This window comes from Amblyomma americanum, chromosome 3 (assembly GCF_052857255.1).
Source record: "Amblyomma americanum isolate KBUSLIRL-KWMA chromosome 3, ASM5285725v1, whole genome shotgun sequence".
Lineage (NCBI taxonomy): Eukaryota > Metazoa > Arthropoda > Arachnida > Ixodida > Ixodidae > Amblyomma > Amblyomma americanum.
Window position 1 is genome coordinate 46,151,024 of NC_135499.1, and position 22,411 is coordinate 46,173,434.

The 22,411-nt window shown below is 48.1% G+C and overlaps 2 protein-coding genes across 2 annotated transcripts in view; both read right to left on the reverse strand.

Annotated features, from left to right (window-relative positions):
• Nucleotides 1-1,156: 1,156 nt before the first annotated feature.
• Nucleotides 1,157-22,411, reverse strand: part of LOC144124569 (tubulin monoglutamylase TTLL4-like) — a 156,565-nt gene continuing 135,310 nt past the window's right edge. The window contains 4 exon segments of the mRNA XM_077657315.1: nucleotides 1,157-1,423; nucleotides 2,090-2,136; nucleotides 13,004-13,062; nucleotides 16,186-16,396. Of these exon segments, the coding sequence (XP_077513441.1) occupies nucleotides 1,354-1,423; nucleotides 2,090-2,136; nucleotides 13,004-13,062; nucleotides 16,186-16,396 (387 nt within the window). The 3' untranslated portion in view covers nucleotides 1,157-1,353.
• LOC144124570 (uncharacterized) lies at nucleotides 9,518-11,961 on the reverse strand. Its single transcript, XM_077657316.1, has one exon. The coding sequence runs from the start codon at nucleotides 11,642-11,644 to the stop codon at nucleotides 9,641-9,643; it is 2,004 nt and encodes a 667-aa protein (XP_077513442.1). The 5' UTR covers nucleotides 11,645-11,961; the 3' UTR covers nucleotides 9,518-9,640.

The window sequence follows — 22,411 nt, forward strand, 5'->3', positions numbered from 1 at the left end:
ATTAGAAGGTGGATTTATCGAATGATCCGCTAGAAGATGGCACAAACTCTCCGTACGATTTACTCACTTTGCGAGAACCCGGTCGTCTGCTTCCGAGATGAACTACGTGTCTATTACGATTTCCAAAGTGAATGAGGAAATATTTATTTAGCCAGTTGATATTTCCCGCTGGTGCCGTTCGTACGGCGCCTCAACGGCTACGGCCATTGAGAGGGAGGAGCTGGCCGCGAGCGGCGAGAAAAGTGGAACCCAAACTGGTTTGGTTTATGGGGGTTTAACTTCCCAAAGCGACTCGGGCTACGAGGGACGCCGTAGTGAAGGGCTCCAGAAATTTCGACCACCTGGGGTTCTTTAACGTGCACTGACATCGCAGCTACGCGGGACTCAAGCGCCTCCATTGAAATTCGACCATCGCGGCAGGGATCGAACCCGTCTTTCGGACCAGCAGCAGAGCGCCTAACCACTCAGGTACCGCGACGGCACCAACCCCAACTATGCAGTTTCTATTCGGTCATGTCACACCTGCTGTCACATGTCCGAGGGGTGCGTATAACACTGCATCATGCAATACAGGTAGAACAAATATCTGGGCAATCTTTTTCTGCCCTGGTCATGTCACCTCAAGGGCAGCTGCCGGAAACCCATCAAAATTAATTCGCATGAGTAGAGCTACGTTTCAATTAACAAGCTACCGATGCCACCGGCTTAGATGAGGGTAAGCCGGAATACCAAATATTAGCAAGGCTTTACGGCATGTATCCAGAGACCGTTTTAGTTTGCAGAAGAAAAAAGTTGCTGAAATGTTAAAACAACCACAGTGGTATGAGCTCAATTTGTTGCTCAAAACAAGCGTCCATGCTGGAATGTTGGCATTGGACACTGAATGTCTTGGTGAAATTTTGAGTTCCAGCATCATTACCCACATGAAACAGATCTATGCACTGATCGGAGAGGCACGAAATCCACGGCACATAACATAGGCTCCAAATTGCCACTGGATACATTCTTCGCTTGTGCAGCTATTGTCCAGCTGCAAGCAAGTTATCACAGACATGGCAGTACCTAAAATGTGCTTTGCATACGTACGCACCTTCACTTGGCGTCCTCATAGTGGCAACGACTGTCAGAGAAAAGTCAGTTTCTGCAGCTTTTGAACTCAAGGAACGCAATACTCTGTTTTATTTGAACAGCTGAGCCAGCAGAACACATAAATACAGCAGATCAGGAAGAGCGGGGCATGGTGCCCCGCAGTTGCAGAGTTAAAACAACACCGCGATGGTCTTCCGCGGAGACAGAGGAACAAGCCTGTACAACAGATGATGAGCAGCAGTGTTGCCGCCTCGGTAGCAGAGTTCAGCCACGGTGCTGGCGCTCCTTTTGTAGTGACAGGATGCTAACATTGCGTGTCACTTTGCGCTTTTGGCTGTAAAGAAAAAAGGGAAAGCAAGGTATTCAGCTGGACAAACAGACCCCTGAGCATACAAGCACTTGGGTAAGGGCACAGGCAGTTAGTAAGCCATGACCAATGTCCTACAGAGAGAACAAAGTCAGCGCTTGTGTGTGTCTCTTCTCTCTGTGTCGTCTCTTTAACACTGTGAATGCTAGTTATGGTAGGGCATCTATGAAACGAAAGCATGCACAAATGTGTTGCACATGTGGTGCCCACTATGAAAAAGCAACTTTTTGGTAACAGATATTAGGATATTTGGGCTTGCTTCTGAATAAGTTGCACATGCTTTGCTTCACTGTTTAAATGTAAACAGCAGCAGCAGCATTGCAGCTTCTCTGCTAACAAAGCACAGAAGCAAGGCCATGCACCCACCACAGTTTGGCTGTATCGAAAAACAAGAGCCAGTACCAGCACTGAGGGTATTTACTGACTGAAGGCACTGAAGGCACAAGTGTCAGTGTGATCTCGGATGCAGAATCTACTCAGTAAAATGAACAAACTATCGCAAACTCAACTCGACTGTTCCCTGGACCACAGCAGATAAAAAAGGCATTGGCGGGGAGAGCTGTTGCACTGTTGATGCATAAGGAAGGCCTGGACAGCCTGCGCTATGAGTGCTGCTGACGAGGAGGACCTCACCTTTTCTCAAAAACAGGAGCGCGGCTTTCTGCCCTGGGCACCCAGTCCTGGCAGAACAGAGGAAGAATGCACATCATAGCAAGCAGGCACATCACAGCAACATAGCAAGGATCCACAGCTGCGCCAAGAACTGCTACTGCCGCATGATTAGATTCCATTCTCAGCCAACCGTCTTTTGTTTTTTAAACATGTGGAGAAAACATGAGGTATAGAAAAAAAATGCCGAGTCCATCAAACAGCCAAGAGCAGGTCCCGACAAGGAATGCTTTGCCACCACTCAATAGCACAGGAGCACACAGTGTCCCACAGCCATGTAATCCAACCAGCTGCAGTAGAAACTCAACGATATGACCACGGTTGATACTTATTCGATGAATCTCCTGGCCGGAGTGCATTGGGTACAATGTGCAGAATTTTGGGCATTCCGAGCAGCCTCCAGCACCACTACAGATGATACAAACGCGTGAGCTGTGGCCGCACCCTCGAGCACCAAAGTGCGTTTATGCTCCTGACGTTCTCGGCATGCAGGCAAGTGCTGATTTTTCCAGTCCAGCCACTCCTTCAAGACACCTGTGGTCGGGGAAGCGCACGCGCAGAATATCTAACTCTCTGTCTGCCATGGATTAAAGCAGCGAGCTGATGATGAAAGCAGGCACTGATTTGGCAGGGCCAGCGCGAAATATCGACATGTTCTATGTCAGCACTGCAGTGGTCAGAGCGCATCCAAAGCTGCCACAGCACTGTAGAGGGTCCCGCTCTTGCCAGCTTGACGCTGCCAAGCCATGCAATTGCGTTACGTCAGAGTTTAAACAAGTCTTATACTCGTGCCACGTGAACAAATTTAATGCTATTAAGTGCTTACTACCTCAAGTTGTTATGGCATTTGTGTGGTGCCACATGCATAAATTTAATGCACTAGCCTTACTGCCATATGTGACCTACTGAGTTTTCCACAAATTATTTGCCTGAGCAATCTGTACTCTGATCCCCATTTCACTAGCAGACAAGCATGATATTTTGTTAGTAACAACTTCCTTTCCAGTAGCAAATGGTTTATTCATAACTTTCAGTCAGATGAGGCATCTGTACTGAATTTTCGATATGAACGGCACCACTTTTGCCAGCACTTCTGAGAGGTACCCTGGTTTGTGTGCCAACATGCAAGTTTACGGCTACTTTTTCAACATGTCAAGCAAGAACAGTGGTATTTTCTGCAAAATAATTTTTATAGTACGTATGAATGACTGTGTGTGCTCAGTGGCACAATTTGCATTCAGATGAAATTTTTGACTGCAGAAGGGTAGAAGCTTTGGCTTGTTGATTCATGATTCAGAGAAAAAATACACTGCGCAAAAAAAAAAGACAAGGATTAAGTCAGTCCCTGCCTTTTTTGTGCTACGTTTATTCCCTGAATGCCGACAAGGCCTGCAAGGAAGGCATTGTCATCCTCATGACTGACATATAATGACATTAAATGTGGACGTGTAGCAACGCTCCGAAAATAATCACATTAGCACACTTGAGGTCTTAAGTATTTACTGCCATTTCTTGTGCACGTGTGGCACGAATATTAAACACTGCCTTCATGCACATCAGCACAATCACCAGTTCCGACAATGTGCAGTGGTGTGCAGCAGTAAACAGAGATTTAGAGAAATTTAACATAGCATGATCCACTGCCGTGATCCGCACCCGTGAGAACCAAGCTGTACCTGCGTAGTGGCAGCAGTGCATCCTTCTGGGTCATTTGTGCATGCACAGTCGGCATGGCAAGGAACCCGTTTGTGGTGACGGATCATGCTAAGACAAGCCTTTACATTTAGTATAGCGCATACTGCCATCGCTACCGCTTACCGTGCGCCACCACTGTACATGCGCAGATTACTCTGAGGGTGTCAGGTGCTGGCTAGCTGCAGGCGCATCTGCCGTATCGAGACCATCAGCACATGCCCAGTGGAGGCGCGCAGTATGCGCTATGCTAAACGTGCAATAAACCTCATCAGCTGAAAACGGATCTACGTGAAAGCATTTCCTGTGCTTCTGCACGCAGGTTTGGCTCGTTTTGGATGATACGAATTTTGGATTATAATATTTCTCGTCATTCCTTGACATTCTACTAGTATTGAGATTCTACTGTATATGCTTTACATGCTACACCCAAGCTACAGGTGTAGCTTTGGTAGCCCTGGAGATGAGACAAGCTCTAAGAGAAGTTCTTTTTGTCTATGCTAAGCTTGCTGCTAAAATAGCAAATAGAGGGACGTTTCACACATTTCACATTCAGTCAAATCCTGTTACAGCTGATCCCGGGTATATCCAGCTCGCAGCGAATCTCAAAAAAGTTGAATTTATCCACAGTTGACACAGAAAATGGCAACACATAAGTTTATCTGAAACCCGAAAACAAGAATACAGTGCCTTGATAGTAACGCGCTTTTTGAAGTGACAAGCTGCCCACTGGTATGCTGGCAATGTACTACTCGCTAGGTGTCGCAAAGCCTGGCCTGCTTTGCAACGACACTGCAGTGGACAGTGCTTTGAAAATATCCGCCTATATAAGAGGTCTAGTCATGTTAGGTACAGTTGTTTTCCTCAACACTCCTGGTAGTGAACGACTCCCCGCAGGCTTTAGTTAGGTTGGATTCACTGCACGATAGCAATGTGGGGACTTGGATGACTTCCAGGACGACTTGGACAATAGTTACAGCTGGTAAAACTTGACAGAGAAAAAGCTCATTTTGATGACTAAGACAAAGGATTTATTTAGAAAATATTTCTAAAGAGGCAGTGGTTTGAAGCTAGCATCACCGCACAACCTGCACATTTATCTTTCTAGCACACTAAGAACTGTAGTAATAGCTGATATAGAAGCGGAGATATCGCTCTTCCAAAATTCTGAATGTGCGAAAAATGCAGTTTTTAGAAATCGGGAAAACGTTTTTGACATATTTTTATGGTACCAAGGCTAAATATAAACCACTGAGGTGTTCTGGCTGGTTTCTCTTGTGGAAGCATCATCTCCCATCGACTTAATTGCGCTTGCAACAAGGAAATTGCCGGCAAACAGATGGCATGGTGCGGAGGCTGGAACCCAAAACGAGTGCCATTGCGCTGAGACCTCCAAAAGTTGCGGCGTGCCACTGTATCTCACAACGGCACAATGATCGCAGTCAGCCTCTAACAAATGATACGATCGTTTGCTCATCTTGCCCCTCAAAACATTCAGGAGCAAGTTTATTTCATCAAGGTTTCAGATTCCGCATGTTGCGGGACACCGTTTCGCGACTTTATCGGAAAGCTCAATCTATCGCACCATTGCTGGCTGTCCACAAAAGCTGCTAAGGTATTGTTTCTTCATCTGCACTGTTGCGCTAAGCAGTGCCAGTGATGGTGTTAACGGGCAATCGTGAAGCGTCGGCACTTCATCGCTGATTGCAGATAATGGGATGCGATGATGCAGCGCACCCAATGCACTTCGGATCTCTACCTTTCCTTCCCTAAGGATATGTGTCCATTCCTCGCTGTCGCACTAAGTACCACCGGTTAATGCATTATCTGGCCATTGCGGAGCGTCATCGCCAAATGTGCGACGATGTAGCATACTCAGTGCGCTTCAGATCTCTACCATTCGCTCCCATTTAGTGCTTTTAGCCTAAGACTTGCGCAAATCGAAATATTTCGCACTTAGCACCCGACAGACCTCAGTTGGCCATGGCAGCGAGATGGCCCGACCAACTCAAAATGGCCTAGGACGCAAGCGTTCGCCGCCACCAGCCAACCAAACGTTGCCATTTTAGTCACGTGATTTGGAAAACCAATAGCAGTGAGCATTTTGCCCAAATTTGTTTCTTTGTTTACCACTTCCAGGGCTTGCTCATGGTTGCCAACCGGAATAGGGAATAGCCTGAATTGAGGCTTTTCAAACGAAACCAAAATGGCGCTGGCGGAGCGCGTATTTCTTGAACTGCGGGCGATCAAGGTTCGGTGTGACTGGACCTCAATTTAAAGGACCGTGCACGTGGTTTCACGTCTTTGGAATGCTATAACTCACGAATTAAGTGGTATTTTTCAATGAAAATTCATAGACAGCTGTACACTGACCTCAGGATCGCGACAATGAAAAGATAAATCCGATTTTTTGACCAATTTTTGGTCGCAAAGAGGCGTGTCCCCCCTTAAAATTTTTCTCACTATAGTGAACCCTCGATTATGCTTCCCACTGTTATGCAGTGACACGCATTTCTATGATGAATCAGTGCAGTCCTGGCAAACCCTTCAAATACAAAATGCATTGAAAGTATGCATGACAGGATTCGCACCCGACGACTGGTGCGAATTAACCGCACAAAGTAAAACAGGTTGCCAGATCAGTTTACTGGCAAATGCCACGTCACTCCCAAGTTCACATCATAAACCTCCAAAGAACTGGTGCTCGCGTGAGAGTAGTGACGCCTTGGCTGGCGGTTTGGAGCAGCAAACCAAGCGTATGACCTGTGGTCGTCATGCGAAGTGGCATCTGCCTGGCCTGCTTTTTTGTGTGCTTCACTGCCGAAGTCCTTGCAGAAATGAATTTATGTTCATTGTAAGGGGAGATGCGGATGAAAAAAACCACAATTTTTTTTCGAAAAAGCCGATTTTCTGTTTTCTTCGGTTTTGTATTTCTTCAAGCCTCTTCTTTCATGTATCAAAAAATCAAAGCTGAGAATAAACGGGAAGTTAGCAAAAACACAATTAAACCACTCGCGATGGCTCGTGAAAGTGCAAATCTGACCGAATTTTGGGCACGCTGCATTTCGCCCCACGCCGTTGCCCGCTCTTGAATCTTCGTGGGGAAGTAGGCCTAGCTTTATTCTCCTAGGAGCTACTTCGGTAGTGGTGCATTCTTGATAAAAATACGAAAAAAAGCACTGTTTCTTGCCGAAATCAAGCGCCACGACTGGCTTTTTAAATCACATGGTACAATCGGAGCCCTGCCATTGCCTGTGGCACATTTGGATGCGCGACAAATGCGCTCGCTCTGTCTTCTGCTGTGACCAAGACCAGAACCAACGCATCTGCCTGAGTTTCTGTACTCTTTTCCGCCATGAATGTCAGCGAGAAACGAGAGTTTCGTGCACGGAAGTTCTTGAAAAGGCACCAGTACAAAGGGAGGCGCCCCAAACGCAAGCGGAGAGCGCCGGTGCCGGCAGATTCGGCTGCTGCTAGTCCTGACCGCGGCAACGATGACGCACACCCGATGCACGTTCTTCGAACTTTGTCTGGAGCGTCGACAACTTCGTCAGTGCATCAGAGTGAAAGCTAAAGATGTTTGATGGCGACCGCAAGCATGAAGACAAGCACGCAAGCACAGTTATCTGCGAGATCAGCGAGTTGAGCAACCTCGTCAGCGGCGCGGCATGCCCAACCTGCAGGCAATGCGATTTTTCAGTCAGAGAATCGGTCCGAAAACGAAAAGGACTGGCTTTGTTTTTGCAACCGCATGGCCGAAATGAAGCATGTCCTGCGGACGTCATCTCGTGCACCTACACCTCAAGCCACGTATCTCCGTCGTGCAATGGCAGTGGTGAGACGTCCATCCGCGGTAGCGCGAGAGACACCTTCGTCGTGTACCTCAAGTCGGTGGTCGCAGTGCGCGCAATCAGTGCCGGGCACGAGCAGCTGGTGTGCTATACTTGGCACTCCAAAACCAGTGCATCACAAAGCTTTCGCTGCCATAGCCAAAAAAACTGCATGCCACCGTTGTCAAAAAGATTGAACGGGCCAGACGGCTGACAGTAGACGCCGCAGGGTCCACTGACTTAGCAGTCATGTTTGATGGAACAGGGCAGAGACTGTGAAGGGACAACATATGAGGCTGGTGCTTTATGACTGTGTGCTATTTTAGGACAGTTTTTCCAGCATATGTAAATTTCATAAATATCGGGTAATTGGAATAGTAGTAAACTTATTTTCTAACTTTCAAATGAGTTTTTCTCTGTTCTCCGTTTTGTGACATTTTTAGAGTTTGTGCACTAAAATTTGAGCACTTTATGTAGTCTCATCACAATGAAATTTGGTGGCATGCTTACGCTTTAACAAATACTGAATATACAAAGAAACCACTTTCACAGCCTTAAACAAACATATTCTGTATGATAATTTGAAAATGTCTTCGTCAACCATGGTAAAATTGAGTCTTGTTTTAAAACAGTTTTCTAGAATAAAAAACAAATGATACACTGTTTCTCAATGCTTTACTGTATTCTGCTATTCTTAGGGAGCAATCTGAGCTATTTTGTAGTGTTCCCTTGCGCTCACTGTTATGACCCAAGTGTGCACAAACATGCATTGTTTTCACTAATCCATGAAATGCAGAAGGCAAACCAAGTGAGCTATCACAAAATTAAAAGCAGATTTCAAAAGAATAGCGCGAACTCTTCAAATGGTGAAAATTTCATTAGGCTGTGGCGGATATTAAAGAAAAAGTTTTTCCGAGCAGCATCTTCCCTTAAGGGGGGAGGCTACCCTTGAACACCGACTTTTTTGTTTCTTGATATATCGATGAAATTTTCAGGGTAGGCTCACAGCATAACCATTTGAAGAAGTACCAAGTTTCATGGAGCTGTGGGCACCGGTTCTCAAGTTACAGGAGTATATCAATGTGGTTCACATAGGTTGCTTATTCCAGGCCTGGAGAATTTGAAAATAGTGTTGGCACTGTGAAATTCATTGTGGTCATTCCTGGATAGGTGCCCCAGGGCAAGACAGAGCCCTTTTTCTATATTTCCTTGCTGGAAAAGTTTAGCACAGCACTGAATTTAGTGTTGCCAATTAGACCTTCATTAGGCAAATTTTAATTGCTTATGAATAATTTCAGACACAATAACTTGAAAAAGAGGGCTTGTCTTGCCCTCAGAAATTTATTCAGGTAAGGAATAAAAAAAACCCCATGGAAATCCGATAAGCAGTTCCCGAGCAGCAGCCAGAATGAGCAGCCACGCCAGGCAAAAAATACATTCTGAGAAAACAGCCCTCAAAGGTTGCGAGAACACCAGCTTTCTTGTTTCTTGAGATATCTGAATGAAATTTTTTGGGTAGGCTCAGAACACAAACATTTGAAGAAATACCAAGTTTCATGAAGCTGTGCACACTGGTTCTAAAGTTACGGGAGTATATCAAAATGGTTCCCATAGGTCCCTTATTCCAGGCCTGGAGAATTTGAAAACAGCGCTGTCACTGTGAAATTCATTATGGTTATTGCTAGATAGGTACTGCAGGGCAAGACAAGGCCCTTTGGCTGAATTTCCTTGCTGCAAAATTTTAGCACAGCACTGAATTTAGTGTCACTCGTTAGACCTTTATTACATAAATTTTAATTGCTTACGACAAATTTAAGATACAATAACTTGAAAAAGTGGGCTTGTCTTGCCCTCAGAAATTTATTCAGGTACGAAATAAAAAAACCCCATGGAAATCTGACAAGTGGTTCCCGAAATGTAATCAGAATGAGCAGCCACACCAGGAAAAAAGTCATTTCTAAACATGGCCCTCGAGAAAGTTTCAAACCTATTCCTAGGTCAAAAATGACCCTGCAGAATAGCTGGTGGTGTCCTTGAGCACTTTTTTCCTTTGCCGCCTCTCATTCTTCACCCGATTCCTTTTCTCGGCCTTGTCCATGCGCAGGGCATCTTTTTCTGCAGTTCGCTGGGTGGCTAGGTGGCCAGGTGTGAGCCCCACTGACACAGAGATTTCTTCGGTGACCCTTTGACAACCAGCATTATATCTCAGCACTGCTTCATGCAGTGCTGTCTGCACAGCAATCAAAGACGCGTGCTGCTCCTTTGGCATCAGGGACCATAGGACAGAGTGGAAAGACTCAGACGCATTTTGCGTCTTTGCACCCAGGCAGCGTTGCAGAAGAGAAGCCTGCGAGAGGTGCTGGTAAACAGGCAGCATAGCCTCAGCGACGTAGCCTGGAAGGCTGTACTTATGCTTTAGCTGTGGTGAATCACTTGCCTCGGCAACGTTATGACGGCACCATGAGTTCGCACCCTCTGGGCAGAAGTCATGGCGAGGCTCCTCTTCAGTTGATGTGACATGGTAGTACGATGCCATCCCTGCACGCTGCATTGCAGCCACATCGTTGGAGTTGTTTCTCAGGGCCCAGCCATAATAGTCTGTCAGTTTATCAATGAGAGCCTTTGTCAGCCTGCCCTTCCCTCCCAGTGACTTTTCACTTTTTTGCACAAGGTTCCGCAGTGCCGTGCCCATCCTCTTTTGGACGTGGTTGAGGCACTCTTCTTTAACAATGGGGACTAGTCCGTAGATGTTCTCTTCCACAAGGGCTGAGAAGGTGGCGCTGTCTCCATCAGAAACAAGCGTTGCGTAACGAAGGTTGTGCTTTGAGACTGAACGGTTGAAAAGAATCAAAGCTGCTTCTACTTCCATCCTCCCGGATTTAGCATCAGTGTTTTTCTGGAAAACATGACGCTCATGCCAGCTTGAGTAATCTGCATCTCCACGTCTTGGTCCTACTTGACAACCAAGGCACTGGTTAGACAGAACCACAGCATCCACGATGAGGCCTGTATGGTACTCAATCACCACCCCAACTCCAATGTGGGATGTGTGGCCACGCTTATGCCAAGTTCCATCATATGCTACAGTGATGTCTCTGCAAAAGCTTGGGTCCATCTCCTTGTAGACCTCCTTCACTGCAGCAGCTGATTCGGCGTAGAACTTGTCCATGCACTGGATCTCTCTGTCCCTGAATGTCTTCTTCAGGTGCTTCTGGAATGTGCTATGATGAAGCCCTCTGTGAGATACATTCATTGTTGCCCAGAAGTCCTTGAGAGCTGTCTGGCCCTTGCCAATCTGCTTCATTGCCATAACGGCTCGTATGTTCACTTCAAAGGCCATTGCTTCATTCTGGCGTTGGGAGTTCCACGAGCTTGCAACCATCCCACAATGTGGGCACATCAGTTCAAGCTTTGTTGCAAGTCCAAGCTGGGTGCCTTCTTGAACGGTCAACCCGGGCGCAAGGCAATGCTTGCACAAGGTGCTAGAGAGCAGGTCGCTTAGGGTATCCATTTGCACAAGGCAAAATTTCGCACCTTCACTTGTAGCGGTGGCAGATCTGGGATCGGGCGGCATCGCTTCAAACTTCCGTTGTGTCGCTGGCATGGCGCCAAGTCTTTCTTGAACAACAGCACGTTGTGCATCCGCCGCCTCAATCTCCTCGCGCGTCAGGAAATGCGTTTCTAAGTGAACGGCGCGCGACGCGTTGTCACGCTTGGGGATAGACTCCAGACCGGAGCTGGAGGCCGCAATCGCTGAGGTTGAAGAGTTCGGTACACAAGGCGTGCCCGAAGCAACGCTTTCTTGCACCGAAGAAGCTGCTGGTACGTCGCTGAAAGCAGCGACGCAATCACTGCCTGGTAGCGATGTAGCAGAAGCTACGCGGCTGGAAGCATCGACACAGTGGCTGTTGGTGGCACGCTTCGCCGCACGAACCAACTTCATAGCACGCTTCCGCGCACCGAACGCGTGTAGCGTCTTTCGCTTTGTTGGATGCATCGTGACTGACTGCGCAACAGTCTGCAGGAAACTGTTCGGACGGCACGGCGAGATATCGTAAAGACGGTGACAACAGCGAACACAAACCTGGCGAAACGTGAAGGGAGCGCACAAACCACAAAGACCGCCAACAACGAGAAAAGGAAAGAGCCATGGCGGCCAATGCAGACGATGCGCCGGCCGCCGCCGAAAGGGGACTGCCTCGTCAGCGCGTTCAGCAGCCAATAGCGGCCGCGCGATCCCCCACGTTCTCGAGGAGTGCGCCCTTCGGCCAATCGCAGCCTCGCATTTCAAACGCGGGAAGCTCGAAAGGCGCTTTGAGGGCCCCAATCACAAGCGAGCCACGCTTCCACCATGCTGCTGCCGCGGTCGTCGTCGGAGGCAAAAAAAAGAGCAAGAATTCACGAACAAAACAAGACAAAGATGGCAGCGCTCAGTTCGCTGGCTGAAAAACGGCATGCGCTCGAAGTTGGGGTATTTTCGGCGCTTTCTAGCAGCTCAGCGGCTGCCGCGGCTTGTTCGATATTTAATTTGAAGTACTTTCACGACGAATTAGGCGTTGATATTTGCTGAACAGGTAGTTTATGACACAAACTGTCAGAATATTCACTTTTCCAAAAATCGCCTTTTTCGCGATTTTTCGGTTTTCAAGGGCCACGTCCCCCCTTAATGTGAGGTTATTGTGTGATGGTGAACCAGTAACAAGGTTATACTTTTTATAGTAGACGGCGGCTAGATTCAAAGCACTTTCACTACGGCTTCGATGCGAAGCGTGTTAGGCCTTGCGACACTGGGCGAAAGGAGCGCTACTACTATGACGCGTATCGCCCGAGCCTGGTGGGTGGTGCATCACTGCAAGGAAGTGCGCCACTAGCATGGGTACTCACCACACTAGTTAGACAAATTAGCAGCACTAGGGCACTGCATGTTCGCGGTTCCAAGTGGAGTCTGACGAGCGAGAAGACACATGCATGGTTGTGCCAAGTGTAACAGGCAGTTATCGTATAACAGCTCCCAGCATAATGTACCTCATGGGCAAAATTATACACCCATGAAGCAATTCTTTTGGCTGATTTTTTTTTTTTTTAATTGCCAGCTGCCAAGTTGGAGGGTGTGGCCCTTACACCTTACATGAGTATAAACAGTAACTATTTGGTCACTTTCTGAGAGGCCATCTGTCAGCTCTTCTCCGAATCCGTATTAGGCAGGAACTGATGGTAGCCAAGACAAGCAGGATTCTCAGCATCTTTCAAAACCTGCTGAAGGTTTCGAGAAACTAAAATGATTAGGAACCCCTGATCTGGACTGTCAGTCAGTTTGTGAGTGAGGCACCCCTTGTGGTTCATGTAAAGCACCCACCGTGTCCGGTGACATGAGGTGGAAGCCCTTGGCACAGAGCCGTTGTAGCCACTCCACACCTGGGCAGAACACAGAAAAGCTTATGAGCAGAGGTCCCATGAGTCACCTAATGTGCCATGCACAAAACAGAAATAGGCGACAGCAAACCACCTTTCATTAACACTGCCATATTTTTATTTCAACACGTCACCAATCGCACAAAGCAGATCACCTGCAGACGACTGCCATGCTATCCTTGGTCCACAGCGCTTGTCCGTCTTCTTTCTTCGTACGTGTTCGTCGCCGCTGCGCTATTTTTTACCACGTACAGCTGCCCAACTACTGTACTATCACTGTACAGTAGAACCTCTCTGTACTAAAGTGACTCGGACCAGCAAAAATATTTACTATATCAGGGTGGATGCTCTATTAAATGGCTACTTGCTAAACACACTGCTGGTTTATAAAAGAAACACTCACAAATACCTTCCATCCTGCTCTTGATGTCCCTTTATGTGACAATTATTTACTTTAAGTCATCACGCTTTATGCTAACCACAGTTTGGATTTCGTTTACACTTTGTGGAAGTACTGCATTTGCACAAAAACAACGCCAGTTTGATTCCATGTAAAAACCAAAGCGTTGAGTGAACATGGTGTCACCTCCCACAGAATCAGTGTCATTTAAAGACACCAGTTAAGAAATGCATGCGACACAGTCAAGCACGGCAAAACCGCCCACACAGTCCCACTGCTGCCATGCTACGAACATTCGCTCTCATCTTTCCTGCAACTTTTACTAGCTTTCCTTTCTCAGCGGACGGTGCTGCCTGCTTTCTACTTTCATGGCCAGCTCTAGCTTTTTTCTTTTCCCGTGCATGCCATGCATGCCACGCACTTTGTCTGACGACCCCAAGGCCATTAAAAAGTTGGCTTCTTCTCGCACTCTTCAGCTTGGTAGTGAAGTCATCTAAAAAAACACCGTTTAATCGTCTTCATGATCCGTTTGCCTCCGAATGCTGGCCTCACGATCCTCGACCGCGCATATTCGCGCATACCGCGAAGTCATCATTCTGCGGGAAGTATGTTGCCACAGCTCTTTACTATACCCGAGAAAGAAAAAAATGTAAGAAATGAGACCACACTTTCATTTTCCTGTATCTGAGTTTTTACTATAGCGAGGTTTTACTGTATTAGAACATTTACATAATTATAACGCGAGGGGGAGTTTCATCATCATCATCATCAGCCTGACTTCGCCCACTACAGGGCAAAGGCCTCTCCCTGGTCTCTCCAATTAACCCTGTCCTTTGCCAGCTGCATCCACCCTATGCCTGCAAACTCCTCAATCTCATCTGCCAACCCAACTTCCTGCCGAAGCCTGCTACACTTTCCTTCTCTTGGAATCCACTCCGTTACCCTTCACGACCAGCGGTTATCTTATTTTCGCATTACATGCCCTGCCCAAGCCCATTTCTTCCTCTTGATTTCGACTGGATGTCATTAACCCGCGTTTGATCCCTCACCCATTCCACCCGCTTCTGTTCTCTTACCGTTACACCCATCATTTTTCTTTCCATGGCTCGCTGTGCTGTCCTTAAGCTGAACCCTTTTCGTTAGCCTCCACGTTTCTGCCCTGTAGGTGAGTACCGGTAAGATACAACTGTTGTACACTTTTCTCATGAGGGATACTGGTAAACTGCTATTCATGATATGAGAGAATCTGACGTATGTGCTTCGCCCCATTCTTACCCTTCTAGTTATTTCCTTCCCATTATCCGGATCAGCGGTCACCACCTAAGTAGACATATTCCCTTATCACTTCCAGCACCTCGCTACCAATTGTGAACTGCTGTTCTCTTGCGAGACTGTTGAACATTTTGAACACTATGAAGGAAAAATAAAAATAAAACAAGGGTGGCATGCAAAAACAAGGTAGCAGCACATACACCAGTATTATTTGAAAGGGAACACTACAGAACTGTGCACAAAACCATTGACTGCACCAAAGCTTCTGATGCACTAAGCATGCATGCACAGCCTCTCATACAAAACAGGCTGCCTTCACGGCTGTGCTGCCCAGTCCTGAGCTCATTCACCAATATTTATTTTCCCTACTCTTCCTCAATGGCTCACGCTGCTTCCTTTTAACATGCATCCACAGCTATCCTCTTCCAAGTGCGTCCGTGTCGCCCGGCAAGCCCCAAGGTTGTCAGAAAATTGGCTACTCCTGTCAGCTCACGTGCCTAATGGTGACGGTCGCCACAGCTAGCTTGAGCAGCAGTGACAGAACTTCTTAAAAATGACGTGACACTTGTATACCTTGGTTCCAAATATAGCACGAGATGATTTCTGAAGCCAACAACCTGAGGGAAAAACTCGCGTAATACATTTGCCAAATATAGTAACTATGCAATGGATACCCTAGCATAATGAACAAACCTGTTATTTCAGTTGTCAAAATACAAATTTATCTTATGTATTACGCTACACAATGAGTGCACCCCACCCAGCCCTCCAATTTGTGTAAAATTTTTGGAAAGTGTATTTCTTATGCGATGTAGTATGCAGTTATTAACCCGAAGGGTACAATCAGCTGGCAACTGCGAAGTGATGCCTGCTTCATTGTTGTTCTCCATAAAGCTAGGAGCTTGCAGAAAAATGCTGCTAACATTATTTAGGCAAAGTGATTTTCTGCTGACTTCTAACTTCAGCCTTCCATGCAAGTGCCTCAAGCCCTAGTGATGAATGGAACAAGCCCAGCAGCTGAGAGAGCATTCTCACTCGTGCACATGCCCTTCACACATGTCAGAGCACAGTCAAGAGAGCTCACTCCTTCTTGCGGGTTGCCACTTTCAGCCTTGGCAGCCATCACTACCCCGGGAAACAGACATTACCCTCGCATTACTCTCCTCACGCAGCGGCTTCCTACTTTTGATATTGGTAACGTGAGGTGCGGAGTGAGGTGTGGAGTTCGGAAAAACCGAACTGCCCACAGTCGTAAAGTTTCAGATTCCAATGCAGTACATGCTGCAGGTGTTTACTGAAGTTTACTCTCTTGCTTTCACGGTCGTCCAGGCAAAGCGGCCGCCAGCACGAATGAGCCGGGAAAGCAGCTACAGCAACATGCTGTTGAAATTTCCACTGACGAAGCCACTTTGCACATAACTTTCCCAATTTTCACTCGCAAAGCTTTCACCCACCCTTGTGCCTCTGGAGTCCAAAGCGCCTCTCCCAGGCAGCCAGCAGCAGGTTGTAGTAGCGGCGGTGGGCCAGCAGGCTGACATCGCTATGGTGACCACCCGGGAACACCCTCTTGAAGGAGCCCTGGCGGGAGAGCTCATCCTCACTCTGCACCAGCACCCGCACGTCGTCAGGTGTCAGACTCTCCAGGATGCCAGTCATCTCCTCCTCCTGCACAAACGACCATCACACAAGACCACAGTGTTACTACAACTGCGAACACCATTCAAGTTGATCTTAACTCTTTACAAGGCGCAAGCTGTACACGTGTCTCACATGCATACAAACCGTAAAACTGCACTCAAAATGACTCTAGAAATTGAATGACATCACCTTCGAGCCGCTTCGGCCACTGGTTTTGCAGATAAAAACGGTAAGCATTCACAACAACAAGTTTACAAAAAGACCTCAAATATGGTATACATCTGTCTTGCAGTCTTATTGGTGCAAAAGAAAACTTCCATAGAATTTAAAATTTGTTCAAGAAGAATTATGACGCAGTCGACTGAAGAAAAAAGCTGAAAAGCTCAACAAGTTTGTCAAATTTATTTGTCCCACCAATATGGGCTGCATGAAACTACACCGGCACTTGTTAAAACACATAGAACACCAAGGAGACGAATTATCAAAAGAGAAAAATGAATGTGGGTTAGCTGAGCTAATCCAGGATATACAGTGAAATCTCGTTGATACGATTCGGCTAATTATGTTTTTCGGCATAATACGTTTTTTTTTTCGTTCCCGGCCGATGCCCTATAGAGGTAAATGCATTTTTGTACAGCTAATACGATCGTATTTCCACGTCGGTTTGGATAATACGATCCCGGAAACGTCTTCTGTATGATGATGACATCAGAACCAGTCCTTTGCAGCGGGTGGGCAGAGCTACTGAAATTAACATCGAGCGAAACGACAGGCACGGCGGACTAAAGACGCGGCGACGCGCGCTTTGTATGCTCGAGGCTCGGCCTGGCTCGGCTCGGCTAGAGTCCGGCCGTGCCTCCGCACAGCGCCTGCAGCAGTGTGGCAGCCTCTGGGAGCAATTTTCGCAAGCTCGCACACCAAACGCACCGAAGTGCACCGAAGGTTTTTAGCGCCATCTATCCTAAGACAGTACTCACGGTAAAATCACGTGACCAAGAAGCAGTGATTGGCGCATGCATTGACGATGCTGTAGGCTTTGTTGGCTTTGTGCTTGCCATTTCTCGTTGCCATTTTGGTGTTTCGAGCGTTCAGCTTGCACTTCGCCCTTATCGTTTCTTCTGTTTTGGTGCCACGTTTCACCCGTGCGCTTCATGTCTAGAAAGCGTAAAGCGTTATCGCTGAAAGAAAAACTCGACATCCTCGCAAAAGTCGACGAAAATCCGCAGAAGAAACGTGTCGACCTGGCACGCGAACTTTGTTTGCCTGTCTCCACGCTGAACACGATCGTCGGCAAGCGAGAAGAAATTCAGAAGAATATTCAAGTCTTCGGCGCCGGCGTGAAGCAAACAAGGGGCGCCCAGCATGGCAAGATGGAAGAGCTTCTTCTGGCATGGTTCAGGGAAGGAAGGGCGGCGGGCGTGAACGTGGACGGGACAGTTGTTCGCGAGAAAGCTGATGAGATAGCACTCTCGTTGGGCATCTAAGATTTTAAAGCTTCGGGCGGGTGGCTCCATCGTTTTAAAACACGGCATGGCCTGTCGTATAAAACCGTTTCCGGCGAAGGGAAGTCTGCCGACCAAGATCAGGTCTCCAACTGGCTTCCGACTCTGCCGGCGGTGATTGCTCAGTACCAGCCAAGGGACGTGTTCAACGCAGATGAAGCTGGGTTGTTCATCAACCTTCAGCCCGAGAAAAGTCTCAGCATAAAAGGTGAGACATGTCAAGGCGGAAAAAAAAAAGCAAAGAGTCACCGTATTGTTGTGCTGCAACGCTGATGGAACCGAGAATCTCAAGCCTACTGTCATTGGCAAATACTGGAAGCCACGTTGCTTTTCGCATAACCCACGCCTTCCTGTCATTTACAAAGCGAATAAGAAGGCATGGATGACCGGAGCCCTTTTCACAGAGTTCCTCACCCTTCTGGTTGCCCGGATGCATGCCGCGAACCGTAGAATTCTTCTATTTCTCGACAATTGTGCCGCGCACCCTGTCGATACTTCGTGGCTGCAAAATGTAAAAGTAATTTTCCTGCCGCCCAAATGCACCAGCCACTTGCAGCCCCTAGATGCAGGAATCATTAGAAACGTGAAATTTCACTTTAGGAGCTTGTTGGTCAGACGCTTTTTGGCCAAGATTGACCGGAAAGATGCCAGCTTGAAGGTGGATCTTCTTGATGCCATCCATTTTCTGGCGATGTCATGGGATCGCGTCAAACCCGACACCATCGCCAACTGCTTCAAGAAGTGTGGCTTTTTTTGTGCACCTGGCGATACTGAGGAAAATGGAGATGATGGCGCAGAGATTGACATCCCGGACTGGGGTGACCTCAATGTCGACGCGTCTCCGGACGAATTTGTATCGGCGGACGACCAACTGGCGACATGTGAATTGCGCACAGTCCAAGACATCATTGCAGATGTTACCGCTGAAGAGGAGAGCGACGACGATGACAACCAAGACGCCGGAGATTGCAGCAGCGATCATCGGCCATTAAATACTGACAGTGCACTCGAAGCTTTCGACGGGCTTCGTGGCTTTGTCGCGTCTGCGGAGCTCAGTGAGGAAACTGCTACTCGTTTTTACGAGTTCCAAAAAAGCTTGCTGCAGGACCTCGAAAAGCAAAAAGTGCAGCGCAAAGTGACGGATTATTTTAAAGTGCTTTAATAAAAGCAAGTTCTGTGCCAAGTATGTATTATTCGCGATCTTTTGGAGTCCGTTTTGGATAATACGATTTTTGAATAATACGTTTTTATTTTCGGTGCCCGTGAGAATCGTATCAACGAGATTCTGCTGTACAAAGCGAAAGCTGTCGGCGTTGTGTTCATTGGCGTTGACAATGTTCTACACGCCGATTATTTCGAGGATAGGAAGGGCACATGCGCTATACTATGCTCTTAGCGGCTGCGCTGCGGCAGAGGATATAAGCCGCGGAGCGGCCGCTCGCCTAGGTAGGAGGCACAATGGAAGAAGACGCAGCTGGTGGCCGCGTGCATAGCAAGCGGCATCTTCAGAGCCTATGGGAGGCTGCTTCTAACGACCCTGAAGTCATTGCATGGCGTGAGGCTGCCTGTCTATGTAAGAATGAAGCGCGGAGAGTGAAGCGTGAGCCACAGACGGCCGAGGAACGTGAAGAACGCCTCTCCAAGCGTCTTCACCTTCCACCAGCCGCGTCTTCTTCCATTGCGACTTCGTCTTCTTCCATTGCGCCTTCTCCCAAGGCGAGCGGCCGCTCCGCAGCTTATATCCTCGCCGCGGCGCAGCCGCTAAGAGTACAGTGCATGCGCAGTGAGGAGCATAACTAAGTGATGACATCACGCGCGGCGCTGGCGGAGACCAGCGAGGCAACGCCGCGTGCCTCGGAACATTGTGCATGCGCAGTGAGGTGCATAGCTAAGTGTGATGTCATGCGCGGTGCTGGGCGGAAATCGGCGAGGCGATGGCACGTGGCGAACACCTCTGCGCAGCTGGTTGCCATGGTTACGGCGCATGCGCAGATGTGACTAGCGTGGACCTCCTGAAATGTGCTGCTGACTAGCCTAGTGTAGCTTTTGCCACAAAGTGTACTGAATGCGTAGTTTTACTGCTCGACAGTATCCTGCATGCACAAATATAAACTACGTAGGTGCCCAGTTGTCTGTTTGCCAGCACTTGAAGCAAATGGGATAACATGGGTACCGCTGTCCTGCAGAGTTTACAGAGTATACTGTAAAGACATTTGGCCTTAAACCCTCAACAGGTCATCCTATGATGTTTGCTCTGTGCTCTCACAACAGTGGCAAGACAGGTTATTAGAAAAACCTTTGGAAGTTTTCGATATGGCGCTCAACGTGCTTGCAGGTGGCACGAATTTTGTTACAGGTGCTGAAGTTCCATCCCTCCAGTGGGGAAAGCTTTTTAAAGCAAGAACTGCACAGTGCATAGAGCCACTGAACAATTTTACTGATGCGTTCCCAGTTTAAATTCCTATCATGCGCTCCTGACTGTGAGCAATAAAATTGAAGGGGACACTTAAGCTCTGCCTTATAGGTATGACGCGATAGCTTGAAGGGTTAATGCCCATATATGCAGAAGTGATCATGATCTGCTTAGCATCCATAGATCCGTGGGAGTCCTGATACCACTCCTGGCGCAGTGTTGCAGTTGCTAAGCTATGTGCCACTTCCCTGCGATGGCAGGCGCTGCCACCGATGAGGCTTGTGCAACCAAGACTGCTCTTCCCAAGCGAGCAATCATTCATTTAACTGTCACCTGCCATGGTGCGCAGTTTGCTCACAATTCTGTGGGAAGGTTCTGATGACACCACAAGGTTACATGACCTAGGTGGTCCACTTGCCTCACAGGTTGCTTCTCTGGGGATTTTTCATGGATTTTTTGTTTACGGTCAGCAATGTTGATGACGCCAGATTTTCTGCGGCACGAGCTCCTTAATGCTATCTTGTTACAAAGCATGCTATAGAGTTACATAGTTTTTCCCCTGGTTAGTACATCCCCCGATACACGATTTCCTAATACTTACGTCGATAAATCCGCCAAATACTGCTCGTGTGGTACAATTAACAACCAACCATAGACACAGTAACACACGAGTGGGCCCAGCTGGGGCACACAACATCAGCAGAAGCCAGTCGGCAGTCCACTACCAAGATAGAGCGTAGGGTTCAGCGCGCTGTCGCATCTTTTTGTACATGTGTTGCGAACGAAGGTGCGAACCGCATCGGGTGTGAAACGCCGAAGACAAGGCCTTCAACAGACACATAGTGGTAGAGCGAGCTCAGAGCCGATCACCCCCTCCGGGTAGAGGAGATGGCTACGAATCGCTGAGGAGTGTAACAGAAGAGGTGGTTAGTTGCTGCAACTTGACGCCGGTAGGGATAGAAAGCGCTTCGAGCGAAGCGCAAGTTCCGGAAAACAATGTAGAGATTGCTGGCGCTGAGATGCCAGATGCTGCTCAGTCAGCAATCCAGGTTGAAAGAGAACAGCGGTCCCTACCTGCTGGCTTGGAGATGAGCCCCGTAGAGGGAAAGACCGATAAAACCCATCCGGTGGGCGACGCACGTGAGGGCATGACGGACTTTTGCGCTGAACCTCATGAGCATGAGGAAAAGGACGGCTCGCCTGGCGCAGGCGTCCAGTGTGAACTTTCTTTGCGCATCGACATGGAAGCGTTGCGTCAGGGGTGTTTCACCAATGACGCGGATGAAACATCGAGCTCAGCGGTAGCGGCGTCGTTTGAGGCGCAGGTGTCGCAGCTGACTAGAGCTGATTCTGAGACAGCGGACACGGGTACAAGCAATGCTACAGTGGAGAAATTGCCACACGGTAGATCAGCTGGTGTGGACAGTGTCTGCGTCCTTTACCGTGAACAGAGCACGGAAACACGTCAAAAGTTTGCAACGCACGCCAAATCACGGCACGATCTTGACGAGCCTTTGCCTATGCAGCCTGAGGGACTGGCGTCCAGCGCAAAGACGCTACAGCAGTTGAGCACGCAAAGCATGAAGGCCTCAGAAAACATGGCTCTGTCCATAGTGAAGGCGCGTGGCCTGAGTGCACTGCGCAAACGGAATGTCACTGCGCTGACCGCCTGTGCCGCACCGATATTCGGTCGTAGACGGCGGGTGCTAGTGTTCAACCCGGGAGGACGCCGCTGAATCGTAGGCTGCGTTGGCCATGCCCACTCCACCTTTAACAGGCCTCGCCATGTCCCAACAAGGACCCGTGCGCAGGTATGCAACACGGCTAGCCTTGGTAGCACGTCTCGAGATGAAACAAAAGGCTCGAGTAAGCGCGGATGCAGTAAGTGGGTTTGGGGGATCCAGAGTTGGCAAGACTCAGTGTTCGGGGACTACAGACATGGACATGACCGAATGTTCTTGTGCGGCAGTTATGCTGATTTTACCTTGTGTGCTTCGGTGATTACGGACAGTGTGATATAAACTGCTCAGAACTGTCTTTGTTTGCATATTACAGATGTTTGAGTGCCCCTAGAATGATCTGCTGTCTTAGTTACAAGATTGAGAGCATTTGTCATTGGCACTGTAA